We start from the raw sequence: 22,640 nt of genomic DNA on the forward strand, positions 1-22,640 counted from the left end.
ATCGATCTCCTGATTAAATTATTCAGACCATATTTTCCAAATTTAACCCTTCGTACCATTGAAATTAAAAATTAGTATATCATTAGTATGTCTTTGCGGCTGCCACTATATAAAGCTCTCCAACTCTTCCTACACTAGAGTGAACAACTATGGTGGTTAGAGCATCTTACTACGAATCTGGAGGCCCTTGACTTGAAACTTGCAGGCAGACATCAAACATTTGTCTTACTCATTTCACCAGCACACGCATTTTTTCGAAAGACGTGTATATGTAGCCGGTAAAGTATGAAATCCGGCATTCTATAGAATGTCTAAAACTAGCCGGCAATGCATGAAACGATTTATATTTCACACATTTCCTAGGCATTCTATAGAATGCAAAATGAGAAACAGGCAAAGTATAAAATATTCTGTGGCCATGCCAGTAAAGGTGATGAAATGGATATTTTGTGCAATATTTGTTTCTGAACTGAAAATAAATGTGACATAAATGTGAATTTCATACGTGATCATTTTGTTTCCCATAATGAGAAAGACATAAATTATGTTTTGTACAACTTTAATTTTTCTTTACGCATATTGAATAAATTTTTTTATGGCACTCTCATTATTTTTTGGGAATAACATTTTTATTTTTGAGAAATGAACATTATTTACTTAATAACCTCAAAAGTATTTTTTTTTCATACATTGCCTAAATAGCATCCAGCATTATATACAGTACCTAGGCATTCCATACAATGCCTATGAAAAGTATGCAATACTTCTTACATTTCATACTTTGCCTAAAAACATCCGGCATTGTATACAATGACTAGGCATTTTATACATTTTCTACAAAGCTGACGTTTCATACTTTGCCGGTAACATATATACTCTTTCAATTTTGAATGTTTAAACAATACAAATTTGACTATTGTTTGTTTAGGAACTATTTTGACACAATTTTGCTCAATTTTGAAAAAGCATTTTCATACTGTGTGAATATTGATATTTTCTCAAAAAATACCGTAATCTACAAACTCAATTTTATTATAATTCCAATCATATATAGTAAAGTGAAGAAAAAACATAAATAATAAATAAATTAAAAAATACGTAAAAATGGAATAAACAAAGAATAGGTTTGCGAAATTAATAACTTGTTAACTTCTTAAGAAACAGATTTGAAGATATTTTTTTTTAAAATTAAGTATTGAATTATAGTTTTTTTTATTTATTGTCAATCTAAATTAAAAAATTTTCTTTCAATATTTTTTATGAATTAATATTTTGGTAGATAAAATAAAATGCGTGAAATGATTTGGTTAAATTTTTGGAATCTCTCTATGCAAAAATATTTAGTAAAAATTATTTAATTATTTCAGTACAGAACAACAAAAAAAACATTAACCTAAGACAAGTAAAAGAGTTACAATTATTTCGCAGTATAAATTCAATTAAAATTTACTCAGTTTCCGCAGGAATTATTAATGTTTCACACTCATTAAAAGAAGTATTTCTTTAAAAACCCTATCAATCTTTTTAGAGCGACAAGATGATTTGCGAAGGTATAATTAAATGGAAGTATAAATTAACTCCAATTGAAATTGCTTCTTATTTTGATTTCTTAATTTTTGATTTTTTTTTCTTGCGTTCATATAAAATAATAATACTGTTAGTAGTCCATCGTTATCTATAAAAATGTATTCCGTTTCTTTTTAAAAAAAGGTATTCAATGTGGATAAATATTCGCAATGCATAAAATATAAATTTTTCTTCTTTTTTTTTTTTTTGAATTTTTGTTTTATCTGCAAACGATGAGCTTCTAAAACTTCATTTTCATTTACAAGGTAATACAATCTCAGGGAACTCAATTTAAGCGTACCATTAAAGAAAATAGCAAGAAGTAATCGAAAACCCATTAAAGAAAACAACTACTAGATATCTTTCTCTGTAATGGACTTCTCTGTTCTCCAAAACTTTCCTTCTCTCCCCACCCCCACATCACGTGACTGAAGGCAACCATCATTTGCTCCTAAATTGTTCTCTCCGCATCTTTCATCCAACTATCATCTTCTTCATCACCAGCATCCGTGAGAAGCTAACTGTTGCACCTCGGATAAGGAGAAACAATAGCCGTCAGTCAGCGCCATCTGGTGAGACAATCCATCAACAACTCTGATCTCTTTTTACGTGAAAGAGCATTCCGAGTTTGACATCTCTCCGGTAAAGGCCTGTGGCTTTAAATCGGGAGAAAATCTGGAGAATACGGATATTCTCGAATGATTAGAAGAGGAGAAAATGAGAGGAAATATTTCCTTTTGAACTTTGAATGGGTGTTGTGGAGTGACTGAAAGAAATAGGATTTTCAACTCGATTCCGTTATTTTTGAAAGACAACTTTCATTACAAGGTTTCTAAAAGGAAACATGAAAGATACCACGTGGATTTTATTTGGGATAAAAGCTGTGATTATATTGCTTACAGCTGTTCCCGGAGTTTACTTACAAGGTAAGGCTTTTAAAACTAATGTCTAAATTGAAAAGTTTGAAATACTAAAAATGCTAACTGCATAAAATCGAGTTCCATTCAAAGGGAATATTCTGTTTTGAAAAGGTTATTCAATACGTTTAAAATTTTAAAATTCGCACAAACTTTAAGAGAAAAACGCATTAATATTAAAGCTAAAACTGACTACGAAATTAATGGATATTACTTCCACCTTCAGAATAGAGAGAATAGATATTACTTCCAGATTAAGGTAATACTTCTGAATAGTTAATACTTCCAATTGAAACAATTTTTTTTCCTCTAAAATAATAAGACACCATTAAAATAATATAAATGAAAACATTTACTTACACAAGACAGCATAAATTTTCACATGTTAATAGAATTTATTATTCACTTTTTTTTAGAATTCATAAAATTCATATTTTTTTAATTAAAAATATGTGCAATACACAGACCGGAAAGACAAATCGAATGCTCGTATTGCATTTAAATTTATCGTTACTTTTCAGTATTTAATTTAATAATAATATTTTTGTATATCACACTGCAAAAAATCACACAATGTGATATAAAAAATTAATTTTGTATACCACACTGTATCACAACATTGTGTAAAAGTGTGTCAAAATCGCTCCAAAATATAGTCGAAATTTTTATTCAAAATTGAAACATTTGAACAGTACATAGAACTTTCAAACAGTCTTTAAATTATGAATCTCCCTTAATCCATTTATTAATTTTTGTGTAAACTACATAATCTTAAACGTGATGTGAAGGGAGTTAAGTTTGAGAGAAATGTCCATGAACTGCTGGTGTGATTAGTATAGCAGACCTCCGATTGGAATCTATAACCATCATAGTTGTAGGGGAAGCCCGGGCAAGATGGACCGCTTAAGGAAACTTGGTTCAAAAAATAGTAAACTAGAGCAATTTTATATTTTTTATATTGTAAACATATAGTGGGAACATTGCTCTTAAATATCCCATACAGAAAATAAGTAAATAATAAAGTTCAATAATAATAATTTAACCTAGACAAAAGAAGAACTTTGTCCCATCATGCCCGGGCTACCCGGGCAAGATGGGACACATAATTATATTTCAAAAGTCACAGAAATTAATGTCAGAATAAAAGAGTAATTGATAAAAAAACGTTCCGAAACATCACAGTTACTGCATAAGAAGCGGCCAAAACCGGAATAAGCACTGTGCGCTTCATGAACCCATTCTAATCAATCTCAATATTGTCTGTCAATTAATTAATTATAAATTATTTTTATGAATTTTTTTTAAATTATTTGTTAAGTAATATTTGATAGTTCATATTTTTTTAATATTAACTTATTCTTTATGCTTTTGCCAAATCCGGAGAGTTTAATTTTTATATTACATTTTCATTCTACTTTGGCTGTCCCATCTTGCCCGGTTCATCTTGCCTGGATAGTACAATTTTAAAAAAAAATTATCTGCAAATTTGTTCAAACAAATAAATTTTAATTTTCTCTACTCATTATGTTTGTACAATAATAACACTACAGTGCTACAAATTTGAAAACTTTCTTGCAATGTATTAAACAAATAATAACAGCATATAAACCTGGAAAAATATTTTAACACGTTATAAGAAAAACAAAACAATGCGTTCATTTCGATAACACCTTGTGAACTGACGAAAACACTTGTGCGTATTGAGAACAATAATATTTTCTTACCGAATACGCACTTTAAATGTCGCTACCGTGATACGCGTAAAAGAAAAAACGATGTCCCGTCCAGCACGGGTGTCCCGTTTGGCCCGAGCTTCCCCTACTTCAAGGGGGATTAGAATGATTTATATATTCCTTTTATTCAAGCTTTTAAGATATAGCGAAATGACCCAAAAATGAAATTAAATTTACCAATGTCCTGACTAAGCTGTTGGAACTAATTTTTTCCGATTTGCAACCCTTTATACCATTGAAATTGGAAATTAGTAGGTCATTATGTGTCATTGCGGCGGCCACTTTATAAGGCTTCTTAATTTTCCCTGAACTGGGGTGTACAATTATGATGGTAAGAGCACCCTACTACGAACCCGGAGGTTCTTGGTTCAATCCTACAGACAGCCATGGAATATCTGTCCGAAAAATTTCTTCCTTCGCTTTAATTTTGAAACTATGCATTTCGAACAAAAATGAGTATATTCTGTTACAATTTTGAATGCATTCGGAATTTAAATTCAAATATTATTTGTTTCGGAGCTATTTCGGCACTCTTTTGTTCAATTTTGACAAATCTCTATTGTTTTTTTCTTGTTTGCGTATTTTGCAGAGCACATTTTGTGTATTGACAAACGATTCTAAATTGTTGTTGTGTTTCATGTCGTGTTGCCTGGAACAGTGTTTCCCAAACTTATGACTTTTGTGTACCCTTTCTAAATTTTTCGTAACGCTGTGTACCACTAATAAAAAAATGAATGTATTTTTTACTATAAAAAATTGTACAAACATTAAAAATCACAACTGGATGCTGACACCACTAATTATTAACTGTTAATTCTGCAAAAAATAGCCAATAGAAAAATACGTAGTCGTAGATTTTAATGGCTAGATTTGTTACTAAATAAAAAATTTTGAAATTTTCACTTGTTGCAAGATATTTCGCATAAGAACACGTCCCCCCCCCTCTAAACGATTCCCGTACCCCTGCGGGTACGCATACTACACTTTGGGAAACACTGGCCTAGAACGTATTATTACTTCAAGATTATAGTTGGAAATCTTTTTTCTTTAAATTGCTATTCATAAGGGCAACTATGCGTAAATATGACAATTTTGCTGTATTTTTTTAATCTTTTCCGCTTTCTTTGATAATATTAATTTTAAATTTTTCGAAACAGATCCATATTATTTTGCGAAGCATAGGTTAAATTTCATAATCACTTTATTGAAAATATTGAATTTTCCTATAATAAATTTGAAAACGTAAAAAAAGTAACACAGTATAAATATTTTGAAAAAGGAATTTTAAAAAGAATTTAAACAAAATAATTAAAGTTTCTCATAGAAGACAGTGCGTTACATAACATTTGCATATGAATTTCTCATTATAGGTACACCAATTTTAATACAGAAAAGTTCATTTTATATATCTCATATGAAGCGTAATATTAAATAAATAAGGAATTATTTTCCTGGTTTCAGATAAAATAACTTTCAATTGCATAATCTATGTCAGGGAGAACACATTTTAAATCAATTCATTATTATTAGTGATTTAAATCATTAAATAAATAAATGTAATGATGTTTTTCATGCTTTTCAAAAAATTTTGAGTAAATAAAACAATTCAAATAGTGAATAGTGTGAGTATTAATCAATAAATTTCATAATATACTGAAATAAAAGAAAACTATTAGTTAACAAAGACAAAGAAAAAGCTAAAAGTAACACCGAAGCTTATCATCCCTTATTGTGATCAGTAAGCGGATGAGTGATCACTTTGATCAGTCAGTGTAGGGACTGAGGGTGCACAGTATCGGTCCTCTTTAAACTGTTGTACCGTAAAGTGCTCGACTTCGCGCGAAGGTCGCCTGGCTACCGAAGCAGTGGAGCCAATTTCTCTACAGAGGATCAAAATTGCGATAATAGATCGGATCATCTTCAGGGATGTTTCCTAGACCGTCTCCAATAGCCCATTGTGCGACGTAAAAATAATAGTACAATAAGTACACAATAGTACAATTCTTATACAATAGTACAATAGTTATATAAGGTAGGACATGTGGTTATCCTCTTCATAACCGCATATAGGATAAGGACATACTTCGATAGGGAAGATAATCACATAAGCAAGAAAAGAAAACTATAACAAATAATTTTAATCCTTCTAAAAATTAATATAAAAATATATGCACGCTGGAGGCTGCAAATTAATTTATAAACAAGGAAATTCAAAGTTGAAGAAAAAAAAAAAGGTTTGAAAGATATTATTTTAATTTAAATGTAAAAAATTTTATCTTTCTTAAAGAACTATGATTTTTCAAATAATTCCTTTAAACAATACACGTTTCTTATACTTTGAATTTTAATCTTCAAACACAGCAAATAAATCAGACTTTTAAGAAGCTTCACTAACATTGCATTTGCAGTTAAAAATTTGCACTTGAAATATCTTTTAAAAAAATATTAGGATAACTTAAGGTGTATTAGGATAACTTTGGCATAGTAAACAATTTTTATGAAATAATCCCTCCTTAATGATATCATCTACGTAGTTGATAAAATTTAACTTACGTACCAAATAAATAGAGATAAAAATTAATTTTCGGAGACCTTTAGTGTGTATGTTTAGGAGGGGATATAATTTTGAGGAGATAAGAAAACATGTAAATATTGACATTCTGTTTCCAACTGGAGTATTTGTGTAAATTCGGAGCAACTTTGATCACTCATTAGATACTATTTTATTCCAGTTTTGTTTGCATAGTTATATTTTTAAAATGAAGCTTTAAAATTCTGCATCCTGTGATAAGTTTGATTTATAAATATTTCATTTAATTTACATACATTACCATTTTAAACATACATGCATTTAAAATGAATAAAACGAAAATAATGAAAATAAAAGAGAAGCAATTTGCCGATCTTCGTTCGACTGCAATTATGACGCATCATAAAAACTGAAATATAGCTCTAAACTACTTCTTAATCTGCGTAAAGATATTATTTAACAACGATATTGAACAGTTCATTTGTTAACAGGAATTATTCGCTCTTACCTTTTTATTTCTGCCCAATTAATAACTCAATTTATTTCACCTTTTCATTTCCCACGCGAGAAAAGGACTTCGATTTAGAAATTTGTAAACATATATCTTAAAGCCCATGTTTATAAATGTTCAAGCGCTTGATATCTTAGTTTTCAGTTTTAGATATGATATTTAAATGATTGATTTGGTAATTATTTTCGTACAAATGGTAACGGCTTACCGGAATGAACTTATTACCACACATTTAGTGAAAAGTAGAAAAATGAAAAATGACCTGAGAAATGGTTTTTATGCAAAAATGATAAGGTTATCATGATAAGATTACCAAATTTTACCGCATTTACCGAATTCTATCACACAAGATCAAGCCATTTTTTTAAATGTTAATTCAAATCAAAGTGCTACCGATAAAAATTAACGAACTTTTTGATGCTTCCTAAGAGCTGCAAACGCATTAAACTTAACCATATTCAGGTAGTTTAGACCATACCTTTTTTCACCACGCAGAAAAAGACGATGGCGAGCAGTACTTAGACAAAATATAAAATAAAATGAGTTTGCTTTTGTTTCGCAAATTAATGTCAGATTCACTTATCCCTAGTTTTTCCTTTCGACATGTTTTGTTAGCGTTGAATATAAGTCACTTATCTGCACTTTTTCATTGTGGTACTACTTTATGTGAAAGAATTGTAGGCGTATGTATATCTTACTCATATGCCCAATAACCCCGAATTCTTCTTTTTTCCGTATTCATATGCATAAAAGTCTTTAAAATATATCTATAAATCTTCCAATCTAAAAGTTTAGTATTTTTTTTAAATATCTTATTTATATTAAATTTAATACATTTTTCTTTACGTGGAAACTTATTAAAAATTTTTTTACAAAAATGGTGTAGAGCATGCATAAAAATGACTCGGAATAATGTTAAAATTTCAGATTTAAATTTAATATGAAGATAAGACAAATTTTATAGATAGAAGATAAATTTCATATATAATATTTTATGAAATTTTTAATTTATTACACAGTCATGGTTTAATATTAGATTTGGAATTTCTTGCAACTTTAAAAAATTGATTTCATGTCAAAATTATATTTAAAATACACAATTATTAAGAATTTTTTTTCTCACACATTTCTTTAAAAAAAAAAATCGGAACACTCTTAGAAATAAAATTCTCTCTATTGACAATTCAGCAATCCTTGAGCTGTATGTCGTTAATTTTGAAAATCATTTCACTACGAAATCACGTGATTTGCGATGAAACGCGAACTTTTAAATAAATGACGGAAATGGTTTGAATCTTGCTGCAGTGCATTGTGGGAGATTGTTCCATTGTATTACTCCATTGTACTACATTGTACTATTGTTCCATTGTACTACAGATTTTACTTTTGTTACTTCACCGATCGATCTGTATGGTGGTCAAGAAAATAATCTGATGTCAGAGAGGTAACGGGTTTGAAGCCCGGTCAGAGGCTTTTGTTTCTTTTTTTTTCTCTCAATTCTATCTGTTCTCACTGTGGGAGCAACGTTTGCCAGTTAAATATGGAAGTGCTCAGACATTGGTCAACACGCTTGTTTGTTGATACCTGAAAAACGAATGTCTAGGCAGACAGGTGGGGCAAATTTGTTTCCACGTAGTCATTCCCTCACTTTGACGAAATATTCGTTTGGAACATATACAAGAAACGATTTCGTCAAAAAAAAAACTTTTAGTGACATTTGAGTATCCATTTCTTATAGTTAAATTTTTATTTACTTCCGCATTTTTCAAACTGCAAATACTTAAAACAATTTTTAGTTTTGTAAGATAATTCCTAGACGTTTAGTTTAAAGATAAATGTGTTCTTAAGTTCTAATATTTTTTCTAGAACAGCATAGAAAAGCAACACTTGAAATTAATCCATCTAAGAAATCATAAGGAAAGGAATTTCGAAATTCACAAAGCGTACAAAAAATAAATCAGAACATTAGTCCATCTTGAAAAAAAATATCTCTTAGAAAACGTTGTTTAAAGAAAAGATACTATTGCAAAATAAAGAGCACGTTCTGTCCATCTAAGCTTACTAAAATGGCTGAAGACTTTTTCTTTCTTTCTTTTTTTTTTACTTTTAGATAAAAGCTCGTAAATTTGGCGTTCTTATTTTTTACGAGCGAAAAGTATTTTGAAGAAGAGGGTTAAAAACAAAAGAGTAAAAAAACAACTGAAAAACAAAGTTTTTTAGAAGTTATTTTTAAAGTCAATGTCTCAAAAGTTATAACATTTAATAATATGTTCCAAATCTTTCCTTTCTCAAATTATGATATAGTTTTAAAGTTATATCTATACATTTATACGAACAAAAAGATAAAAATCCCTATTCTATTTTAACTCCTTATTTCACTTGCAGTAATACTGTATATTTGATATATACTTTTTTAGTATTTTCCTTAAGGGTTTATACTAACGCTATAGTAAGCATAAAAATATAAAAAAATGAAAATTTTATGCAAAATTTGTAGTTATACTTTAAATCTTTGTTTGGTTGAATTCGGATGTATAGCCTCATGTTCGCTGCCGTTTACAAACCCCTACGATTGATTCGCAACAAATTTTTTTTCTTGATGGAAAAAAATTCACTTTGCAAAATCTGACTTGGAACTTATAAAAATTCCAAAAATATCAGAATATTTTGGTATAGAGATCAATATATTCTAAGTTAATAATTTATAGTGTTATCATTCACGTAAGCTAATTTATATCCTGCATGTTGTGAATAAAAATAATATTCGCAAAATCTTAAAGTATTTCCTTGGAAATATATTTAAAATTCAAATGGCAAAATTCAAATGAAAGTTAAATCTCAAAGATTTAACTTTCGAAGAACAAATATTTTTTAGATACAATTTTATACACTTCTATTTTAAGAACTTCTGCGCATATGCCAGTTCGTGTACTTATATATATATATATATATATATATATATATATATATATATATATATATATATATATATATATATATATATATATATATATATATATATATATATACATTATAGTTAGATTGATAGATAGATGCATATTATATATTGAATGTTATTGAAAAGTATTTAAACAATATTACATTCATTATCATTTTGAATTCCTCCATTTGTTTTTTATTCAGATTATTTTGCATATATTTGTTTCAAAAAATATATAACATAACGACAATTCAATCCCGAATAGAAATAGCAAGATATCATACAGTATTTCTCTGAATTAACTAAGCTTCTGATGCATTCCGGTAAAGTTTAATTTACAGGTTAGTTTTAATTACAATCATCGCGTTGCTAATTTCAGTGTTTCGAAAGAGGTCAGAATGTTAAGAGTATATTACATTTCCTGGTTATCCTCCCAACTTTCCTGTTTAGATCATAATCACACATCCGGTTAACTGTAATGGGGTGTAATTACGCGAAATATGGAAACTTTGAAATCGAAATAAAATAAGTTTAAGTGGGTTTTTCAATTTCAAAACCTATAATTCATTTTTTATACTCGCTCAAGGGTATGATTTTGTGTGCATATATTTACACAGATTAAGATATGAAGTGAAATATCGGTATTATGAACTCGCAGGAGGAGATACTAGAAATTTGTTGATACCAAAAATTCGGGAAATCGAAAATCAAATATTTTAATCGAATATTTTATTTAATTCAGTCAAAATATTCACCGAGACACAAAAAGTCTCGTTATACTGAAAATTCGGGATATCGAAAATCGAATATTTTAATCGAATTTAGAACATTTTATTGAACAATTCATTCAGAAAAGTTACTGTCACACTAGAAATTTTGTAATACCAAAAATTCGAAACATTTTAATCGAATTTAGAATATTTTAATGAACAATTTAGTCAAAATGATCATTTTGATACGAGAAATTTCCGTGATACCAAAAATTCGAGTTATCGAAAATCGAATATTTTAATGGAATTTTAAATATTTTATTTAACGATTGAGTCAAAATAATCATTGTACTGGCATTTTAAAAGTTACATATATAACATGTATTTACTTCAAAATTATTATTACAATTATTTGTACAATTAGCAATTACTTCCAATAATGACAATATCTTTAGATTTTTCATTTGATTTTAGGTTTTGAAATTTTTCTGTTTCGTCATCTTCTTTTTCTAACATATAAATGTTTTTGCATGTTTTCTCGTTTTTATATATTTTTCCGTAAACGTTACATAAAGCATATATTGCAAACATTTTTAACACTTCCTATTTTCCCAATCACCACGTACTGAAACATTAGCGAACCAGAATAACTAGATCCAGAATAACCGAATAACCAGATCTTGATCAGAAATATCAGTGTTTTTGCATTCATTAAGCTAGCTAGTTCTGTCCTATTTTATGACTTCTAATTTGTAATGAATAATTCAGGCAGCCACTTTTTAAACAGGAAAATCTCTTTCATATTCATGAAAATATCTTTCATATTCATGGAAAGTTAAGAACTAGAATTCAAGAAAACAGTTAAATTCCTCAGAAATTTAAAAATTTCTTCTTTGATGATCAAAAATATTTCGTGAAATCAAAAGTCTCCCCAAATTTTCGTCGGTTAAAAAAAAAAGCTGTTTTTATACGTGAATAGAATTCAATTTTTGTCGTGTTACCAAAAAATTAACTTTCGTGTTACAAAAAAAAATTAATCAAAACTTGTATAATTTTCCAATTGTTTCACGATCTTGAATCTGATTTTGTTCTTTTCGCAATTTTTCTAATTGTGGAAATTCTGTTCAGGTAAGGGAAGGGACTCGTGGCGAGAGAAGTGAATCATACACTCATATTTTATCATAAACAACTTGCAGATTATTAGGAATCCTATCATGACTAACAATCAAATCTAAAATGCTTTCTTAATCATACAGACCAATTATAAAATGTTTTATTAGTAATACAGGACATATACAACAGATTCTTGTTATGCATTCAAATCAAATACAAAAAGTCTTATTATGAATCTCATACATTTATCATTTATATTTTAATAAAGTAAAATTCGTGCACAATCAGAAGTTTTATTTTTGTAACCTAACAAAACTCGTTTAATTTTCGAAACATTTTGTTATTTCTAATCTGTCCACATTTTTGTCACGAATTTTTTCTAATTGTAGAATTTTTGTTCAGACGGAGAAAGAGACTCAGCGAGAAATGAAAAATTAATTGTATGAATATTATTTAGTTTTATTATATATAATATTATGTATGAAAATAAATTACATGAATATCATTAATTTTCATTATATATAATATTATATATGAAAATAAAAAGCATGAATATTATTTATTTTTATTATATATAATATTATATATAAAAATAAATTATATGAACATATTATTTATTTTTATTATATATAATATTATATATGAAAATAAATTATATAGGAATATATATTATTATTTTTATTATATATATGAAATTATGCATGAAAAAAATTATATGAATTTACTTATTTTTATTATATATAATATTATATATGAAAATAAACTATATGAATATTAATTATTTTTATTATATGTAATATAATATATGAAAATAAATTATACGAATATTATTCATTTTTATTATAGATAATATTATATATGAAAATAAATTATATAAATATTATTTATTTTTATTATATATGACATTATATATGAAAATAAATTATATGAATATCATTAATTTTCCTTATATATAATATTATATATGAAAATAAATTATATTAATATTATTTATTTCCATTATATATAATATTATATATGAAAATAAATTATATGAATATTATTTATTTTTATTATATATATGATATTATATATGAAAATAAATTGTATGAATATTACTTAAGTTTATTATATGTAAAATTATACATGAAAATAAGTTATATAAATATTATATCTGAAATTACTACATGCATGAAAACTGTGTAAAGTCTTACTATGAATGCAGAATAAATCTAAAAAGTCTCATCATTCCCTCAGACCAAATCTAAAGCCGTGCTATAATTCATAAAGTCCAAATAAAAATATCATTCACAGTGACCAAATATAAATCCATTTTAAAGAGACTTGTCCCGATTGTAAAAATAAAAGTGTATTAGTAAATGTACCGTTTTATCCGTTCAGATCAGTGCTTAGCGGAATAAAGGAGCTAGTACTAAGTAAATCGTAAATTCATGCCTTGTCGTAAATAATGTAGGAACTATACGAAGCTTTTCCGTGAATGTAACTTGAATCTAAAAAGTCTTATTATTCATACCGATCGAATTTGAAAACGTATTATCATTCATACTGACTAAGCATAACATGTTTCATTATTCACGCATAAAAAAATTCTGGTAAAATTACCGTAATGTATGGTGATGATATTTCTGGTAAAAAAATACCATCATTCTAGTTATAAAAACAAAAATATACAGTATTTCAACCATTTATTTAACAATTTTCCTGGTTCATTTAATAACGGTTTAAGGGAAATTCTGGTTTCAAAAATTATAGTTTTTATTACTTCATATTTAGGAAAAACTACAAAACTGAAAAATAAATTCAACCAAACGAATGGTTTTTATGCCTCGTATTATGACATATATGGTAAATAACTAAATGTATAAAATAAGTAAAATAACTTATATGTAGCTAATAAGCTATTTTAATATTAATAAGTTAATAACTTTCATATTATTCTATTAATAAGTTAAGAACTAATATATAGAATAATATGAAAATAATAATTCAAATAATAAATGAAATAAGTGAAATAAATTATATGGTAAATAACTAAATTTTACTACCTTTCATCACATATTATGAAACTGTATTTGATCTCTAATTTTACCAAAATTATTACCCAAACATTTTGGTAAAAATTACCGTGCTTTTTAGCGTTCCTATAGAGTCCTAAAAGTGGTAAATTTTATCATATTTTGGTAGTTTACCATGTATAGCTAATAAGCTATTTTAATATTAATTAGTTATTAACTTTCATATTATTCTATTAATAAGTTAAGAACTAATATATAGAATAATATGAAAATAATAAATCAAATACTTGTATGTGAAATAAGTTAAATAAATTATATGGTAAGTGACCAAATTTTACTACTTTTCATCACATACTGTGAAACTGTATTTGATCTTTAATTTTACCAAAATTATTGCCCAAGCACTTTGGTAAAAATTACCGTGCTTTTTAGCGTTCCTATAGAGTCCTAAAAGTGATAAATTTTACCATATTTCGGTAGTTGGAGAATAATTTTTCTCCCAGGGTACATATCCCAAAACTTATCTGAAATCACTGTGATTACCAATATAAAAAATATAGATATTACCGAAAGTATCAAATAAGTATCTTATCATAAACTCAGACTGCATATCTCAACACAAACTCAGACATAAATTACACACGTACAGTTCCTAATTGGCTTTTACATAATAAACGACTTATACCAGAAAAAGAAAGCTATTTGCTACTTCAAAAAAAATTCTCCATCTCATTTGGTGACACATTAAAGCCGTTGGAATATCTTAAAATCATTCGCAACATAAAAGGGTGAAAATGCTGAGAGTTAAAATAGCGAATAAATCACCAGGTATAAAGAAAAGTTTGTCGAGCGTTGCAATAAGCCATTTCATGCATAATGTATGATGCAAGCGGGAACCTGAAAGAAAACTCTAGAAACAAAATTTTTAAGATACGTCACACGAAAAATTGAAGGTGAGAATAAAAGAGAATTTCGTTGACTCTGAGATACTGTACTTCTTCTTTATAAAGCTTTCAGCTCATACGACTAAAAAAAGTGCTCATGACGTAGCTTTACTTTTGAACGTGTGTTTTATATTATCTTTAGAAAATATTTTAGTCAAGTCAAAAGCAAATTGATCCTCGTTCGGTATTATTTTTACACACACAATGGAGGTAGATAAATTGAGAAAGATGTTTAAATTCTAAACTATTAAAGTTTTTCGTTATTTATTTTAAATAATAGTGCGTTTTTGTTGGATGTTTGAAACTTGTTTTATATTAAAAAAAATTACAAATATATTTTGAACATTGCCATTTATGCTTTTTTGTGATAATCTGTTTCTCATTAGGGTTTTCAAACAAAAGTTCTAGATTAATGCAATTTTCCAGATAACACCTGAAGTTTCTAAAACTAAAAATAGTCCTCAAATAGCATCTCTATTAAAAAAAAATCTGTGTTTTTTTTATACATATATATATATATATATTTTACGTCCATTCAAAATTAAAAGGATTGATCCTCGTTTGGTATTATTTTTGCACATGCAATAAAAGTTAATAAATAGATAATGATGTTAAATTCATAATTATTAAAGTTTTTTTAAAAATAGTACATTTTTGTTGGATATCCAGAGGCTTAAAACATGTTTTTTATTCAAGGTGTCAACAAAAAAATTTAAAAAATGTATTTTAAACATTGTCATTGATTCTTTTTTTTGTAAAAGTCTCCAGATTAATGAAATCTACCAGATAATGCCTCCAGTTTGTAAAAATATTCATCAGCTAACATTTCTCTTTTAAACAAAAATCTATGTGTTTCATTCTATTTTTGTGAAATATTTTTCATCTATTTAAAAAAATGATCCTCAATTAGTCGCCATTTTTATTCATGCAATGAAGTTCGATAAATTGAGAATGTTTTTATTCGAAAATTGAAACAGTTTTTAACTTTTTTTGAAAATGTGCTTTTAGTTGAATATTTATGGGTTGAAAATTTGTTCTATACCCATGTTTCATTAAAAAAATTTCAGTAAATATTCTTAACGTTGTCATTTATGTTTTTTTTCCTAAAATATGCTTTTTCGTGAATTTTTTGAAACGAAGCTTTCATGAAACCTTCCAAATAAATCCAAATCTTTCAATTAATTCCTCCAGCTCGAACAGCTAAAAATTAATTGTAAGAGAGCTTTTCTTTCTAACAAAAATATGCGCGTTTTATAATATTTTTGGGAAGATTTTACGTCAAAATCAAAAGCAGACGGACTAATCCTCATTTTGCCGCTATTTTTACACATGCAATGAGGGTACGTATTATAAGGTGCGAAGGTATTTTACACATGCATTGAGAGGGATGTTGAAATTCAAAATAATCAAGGTTTTTCAAAATTTTGATTGTTTTATTCAATAATGCATTTTTGTTGAATATTTATAGGCTTGATATTGATAGGTTATGTTATTGTTATATATTAATTATATGAAGATTATCATATGATTCAGGAGATACAAAATCAGAATGTTTCTTGAAATAAAAAATACTGACTGCATCTAGCAAATAGGCCTGCCTATGGGCTGAGGATATTTATCGAATCTAGGTTTCTTTCTAGAAAAACAAAACTCTTAATTAACAAACACATGCTTCTGACATGCTGGTCTTGACATATGCTTCTGACGCTAGGGCAATGACAAAACTGGAGGAAAATTGCACGGCAATATTTGAGTGAAAGATTTTTCGCAGTAAACTTTGTGGAGTAAATGAAAACAATAACTGGAAAAAGCGATTTAATTTTGTACTTCAAAAGACTTGCAAACAACTTTATATTATTTAATGCATAAAAATAAATAGAATGATTTGGATGGTCCATGTGATTCGAATGAGAGATGGCAATACAATATAAAAGATATTGCTTTTTAGATCCAGTGGAACAAGAAAGCGGGGAAGGCCGCGGATGAGGTGAGCTAATACGGTGGAGTCTGATTGTCTTGCAATCAGTGAAAAGAATTGGAGATCAAAGATAAATCGGAAGTCATTATGGATAAATCTTCAGTGGAAGGCAATGGCCCACATTGGGCTGTCTATGATGAAGATAATTATATATAGCAAATAGATAATTATATATAGCAGATTTCAATAGGGTACAATTGTAATGTACTCACATATAAATATTATTTTGCGTTCCACAATGGGCTAAATTTTTGATTATAAAAACCAGAACACCGTAATAACGTTTGTTTCAACATTTGAAATATTAGTAGTTCAAGGGTTTAACTTTATAAATGCCAGTTGACTTTTTATCAGAATTTCTTTGGCCACGGAAATACAGAGGGATAAAACAATAAAAAAATCCATACAAACATTCATTAATTATATTTTTTAGACTTCTTTAATAAGACTTGCTTTTGGTTCTATACTTACAATAATCATAAAATGAAATATTTCGTATTTTAAAATCACAAATGATATAATTTTTAATTAAGTTATTTATTTTTAAGAGTTGCTAAAATAGGCGCTGATTTGCATTTCTCGTATTATGCTATTGATCCCTCAGAAACAAATAAAAATACGTTTTAAAACCACAATCTTGTCTTACGACTCTGGTAAAAAGAAAAGCAGAAATCCCTAGAAATCCTTAAATTTCAATTTGTTTGCAATATTTAATTAAGTATAACTCCCATTGCATGTAACAAATTTTGAAACAAAATACATTGACATATCCATAGATATGCAATAAACAGCATTAAAATGGTTAAGGATTTTTTTTCTTTTAAAAAAAGAATGATGGCCCTTGGGGAAATTAATTTATGCTTGAGTAGAAAATCTAACAAAATATCTCTTTTCTTCAGCGAGCTTCAATATGAAAGCTTCTGACGCCGCGATAAAAATTCAATTTACTCTGGCGTATAAAAGCAATGTTTAACATTTTTTTTATTATCTCGGAATTAATAAAAGAAGAGAAAATAATTGTGTTGAATTTACGGGAAATAAGTTATATTGGGATGAGAGGAGTTTTTTAACATAATATATTACTTTATTTTAAAGGAAAAAATAAGCCGAACTTTTTCATTTTAAAAGTTGTACTTTTAGATTTTGTAGTATGTATGCAGTTTATATTTTAGTCTATAAGCGGCGTTGAGCAGCCGATCCATTTCTGAGTTTATGACTTTTCGATGTTCAACTATGCAGCCTTGTAATTTTGAACCCAACCCAAAAGACAAGGAAACTTCTGGATTATGCATTGGGACCAAAATAGCCTTTGTGAAGGACATTTTGATGGAACTAACCGGCCTTTGCGAGGACCACGAAAATCTCCCATGGTTAGCCCGATGGCGTAGGGATTCTATCTCATGATCTGTCTACCACTAAAGATATTTTACTTCAGAATTGGGATTGGAGTGAGCTTGTAACAGAATTCTCATCAACCAGCTGCCGCTGGGATTCGAACAAAAGGCACCTCATTGGAAGCGATCGCTCTATCCCCTGAGCCACGATGACTTTGTTAAGTATACATTTAAAAGTCACCAAATTATCAATGCTTTGAGATAGCACAATTGTTCACTTTTAGGCTTCGCAAAATGATTCAAAAACAATTGTTGAGCCTTAAAACATGCCTTAATATAATTTCAACACATGAATTTCGTTAAATTATGAAATGAATGCGCGAAATTTTCGGAAATCTGACCAGATTAATCTTTATCAAATATTGATGTTACGATTTAAATGAACCTTGTGAAGTGCAAAAGAACACTCCATAAAAACTAGAATAAAGTAAACAATCACGCAATCTTGTAAGTTTGACAACAATAAATTCATATAGGTATTGCACCACACAATTTCTTTACATTGTATTTGGCTTATGATTGCAAATTAACACAGTAAATTTGGAAATACTGTTTACTATTCCCTCAAATCAAGGAATTGATCCAGGTGAAGATTATTTTCTAAGCCAGAGTACTACCCCCTATGAAATCCTGTTATAGGATACAAATTGCTTTGGTTGTTAACAAGGGAGGAGGTGATTTCGTCAAATATGTTTCGTTTCGTCAAAAAGGTGTCATTTGATTTTGTTACAAAATGACTAATAAAACCGAGGGAAAAACAGATACAAAATTGCTGTATCGTTAAAAAGGAGAGGTTTATTTCTGAGAACAACTGCTATTAATAAGAAATATTATAACAAACTGTCAACTGCTTCGCCAATACTTTCTTAAAACCGTTGTTGAACAGCCGATCTGATTTTTGGGTTTACGACAACTAATGTTCAACTCCGTAGCTTTGCAATTTTGAACCCAATACAGAAGACAAGGTAACTCCCGGATCCAGTATTGGGGAAAATTTTCCTTCCTGAAGGACTTTTTAATGAAACTAACCCGCATTTACGTTACATGGAGAGGAAAACCCCGAAAACCTCTCAGGGCTCTCCTTACGACAAGGGACTCTAACCCGGGATCCGTCCACCACTAAGGATATTTTACATCCGCTCTTTGGTCAGTGCAAGCCGGGTGCCGACTTCCAATCGACCTGTCATCGCTTGGATTTGAACCCGGTTCACCTTATTGAAAGGTGAAAGCTCCATCTCCTGAGCCACCACCACTCCGTCAATACTTTCTGCAACTTTTTTAAATCTATCGTTTCCAACTACACTGTAAAAGTTCCGGATCAAATTACGGTAAAAAGTACAAGCACTCAGGATTCCGGTACTTTTTTTTCGTAAAAACCATTTTCACTGGGACATGTTATTGAGCAAAAAAAACTGATAAACCGCAATTTTCGGAGTAAAAATTACAGTAAAATCACTGAATTACTTTAATTAAATAAATATTAATGTACAAAGTACGGTATAATGTGTTAAGGTAAGAATAAATTTTACGGATGATGCACGTGAAGTACCGATACTTCATAACGTAATTTGATCAGAAATTTTCTACTGTGACCACGAGTTTTCCAATCTGTGGTTAGAAAAGTTTAGAAAACTTTTTTAATTGTTTTTTTTTCTATTATTAATCAACAGACTCGAAATGATTACAATAGCAAAACAGTTTTAACCATTGAAATTGTTAAGTTTTAACATCACCAAGCTTCAAATGAATATGCATGAAATGCAAATTACAGTAAACGGGGGAAAATTTGGAAAATTGTGTATTTAATACGGTTTAGTTACAAACAAAATGTTTTCACCATTCCTAAATAAAGCTTGACAAGCATTTTTGTAATCTTTCTCTAATTCTTTTCCCTTAATTCGAATGTTTCTATAAGGGTATATTTATTTCCAAAACAAAATTTCCTAAGTTCAGATTATTTTATTAGTTATTTCAAAAACAGATAAAGATAAACAAGTTAATTTTCTGAAAACAATCTTATTTAAAGGAGGCTATATTTTGTATTTACTTATGTGCTATTTATATTTTGTTTTAAGCTATTTTCGGAAATATACATTTTGTATAATCCAACATGTTTCAAAGAGTTATAATTATATTTGACAAATACTCAAATTCTCTGAAACATAATCTTCTTCGTATATTATCTTTTATAATAGGTATTACAATAAAAGTACACATTTTTCTTCCCAAAAAATTGTTTATCTAGCCAATTTTAAATGTTAATAATTCTTAATATACATACGAGTAATTCAATATGTGGATTACAATAGATCTTTTCGTTCGTTTTAGTAACATAATTGATAATAAAATATAATTGAATATAATCGAACTATTCTTGTAGCAATGTTTCTAAAGATATTAATATGAAGTTTGAGAAGATTGCAATTTTATTTCGAGTATATTAAGTTACTGAAGCGTATAAAATCTTCATTTCGAAGTAAGAATTGCAATTATGCAGAATATGCAAACGAAGAAATTGTGCAATGGAATAAGCATTATAACAAAAACTATTCCTTGCTATATACGTACAGAGATAGATTGATATATATATATATATATATATATATATATATATATATATATATATATATATATATATATATAAACACATACATATAAGAAAAATAGATTAAATTACAGTCTGAAATTTATTTTCTGTCTGACAGCCGCAAGATTAGCTGTCAGTGAGGGTATCATCTTGTAATTGCTAGACAGTAATTTGATTAAAAAATTTTTATGAGACAGGAAATTTTTTTCTAGAAAAAACATAATATGTGTTTTTATAATATTGAAAATCACATTTAGAGAAGGTAACTGAAATTGATTCGAAGAAACAGAGCAATTCACGAAAAAATTCCTTTAATTAAAAATGGTAACTATATAATGGCACCTAAATTAAAATATTCTTTTTTTAAGAAACAAATTATATTTTTAAGTAACAACCATGAAAACATAAAATAGCACAATTTAAAAATCTTTCAGTTTAATAATATTTGGCAATTATTCAATTTATAGCATAATCTAATTCCTATTAAAAATATTATTATGATTTAATTTTACAAGTAGCGGAGTAATTCAACGCCGAATTTTTCTCGGCTTATGGTATTTTACGTTTCATAAAAAATCTATTAAATAATGGTTGATTCTCAGATTTAAACAAAAAAAAATTATCTCGCACTACAGTTAGATGAGTATCAACACAATGAATTGTTAGTAGTAGTTATTGAAATATACGTAAAATTTAATTTGTTTTCCTACATGTTAGAGTGCTATAAATAAGAATTTTCCTTTTTATTTAAATTGTGGCACCACTTAAAATATGTTAAAAAATGAATTTCCAATAAAAACAATACATTATTATAACTATAAAATTTGCAGCATTTAGAAGTTAGATATGCTTAAGTATGAAGATATTTAAAAAAAAAATCATCTCTGGTTTGTGTGTTTCGAGAGCATTTTTTGAACCATAAAAAAATTTAAGAAATTAACAGTTAAAATTTCATTTCGCAATCTTATCGAGCATTTTTCAAAGAAGGAATTACATATTTTAATTACTGGATTATAACGTTTTTAGTGCAGATACTTACAGGGCATATCAAAAATATAAATTAAAAAAGCATGAAAATTAAGGATTTTAAACTAATATTTAAGCAAGGAAAAAACAAAAATGCTTTAGACAAATCATAGTACAGAACGGTAGATGTAGAAAACAACAGATCAGATTTACGAGAGATTTAGCTTCCAACTCCTCGTTGGAAGCTAAATATTAGAAACAGCTTCTTAAGCGAAAACTGAAAAATGTAATACTGCTATATACTATAAAAAGTAAGTTTATCGCTTAGTTTAATAACCTTTTCCATGCATAATGCATCATGCTCATAAGGGTTAGAGAAATCCTAGTGGAATAAAATTTGGGAATTCCTTGCTTTGAACACCTTGTCAGGATTTCAACAAATTTAAATATAACTTTCAACAAAACTATATTTAAATTAATTGAAATCAAGACGGATTGAAACAGAACTTCTGTTCCAAAGATTAAATCAATAAAACGCACAGCACAAAAAGCAAATTTTCTTGAAGGAAAACTGAAAAATGTAATGCTGCTATATGGTATAAAAAGTAACCTTATAGCTTAGTTTAATAACTTATTTTACGCATAATGCATCATGAGCACAATGGTTGGAAAAATCCTACGGGAAAAAAATTTGTGAATTCCTTGCTTTGAACACCTTGTCTGGATTTCAACAAA

General features: G+C 28.0%; 1 protein-coding gene across 1 annotated transcript in view; it reads left to right on the forward strand.

Annotated features, from left to right (window-relative positions):
- The first annotated feature begins 2,183 nt into the window (after positions 1-2,183).
- Positions 2,184-22,640, forward strand: part of LOC107454222 (alkaline phosphatase, tissue-nonspecific isozyme-like) — a 141,537-nt gene continuing 121,080 nt past the window's right edge. Inside the window, exon 1 of the mRNA XM_016071333.4 lies at positions 2,184-2,492. Within this exon, the coding sequence (XP_015926819.1) occupies positions 2,411-2,492 (82 nt within the window). The 5' untranslated portion in view covers positions 2,184-2,410. The remainder of the gene's footprint in view (positions 2,493-22,640) is intronic.

The sequence above is a fragment of the Parasteatoda tepidariorum genome, chromosome 4 (genome assembly GCF_982258835.1).
Source record: "Parasteatoda tepidariorum strain Cologne lab strain chromosome 4, Ptep-v5.0, whole genome shotgun sequence".
Classification (NCBI taxonomy): Eukaryota; Metazoa; Arthropoda; class Arachnida; order Araneae; family Theridiidae; genus Parasteatoda; species Parasteatoda tepidariorum.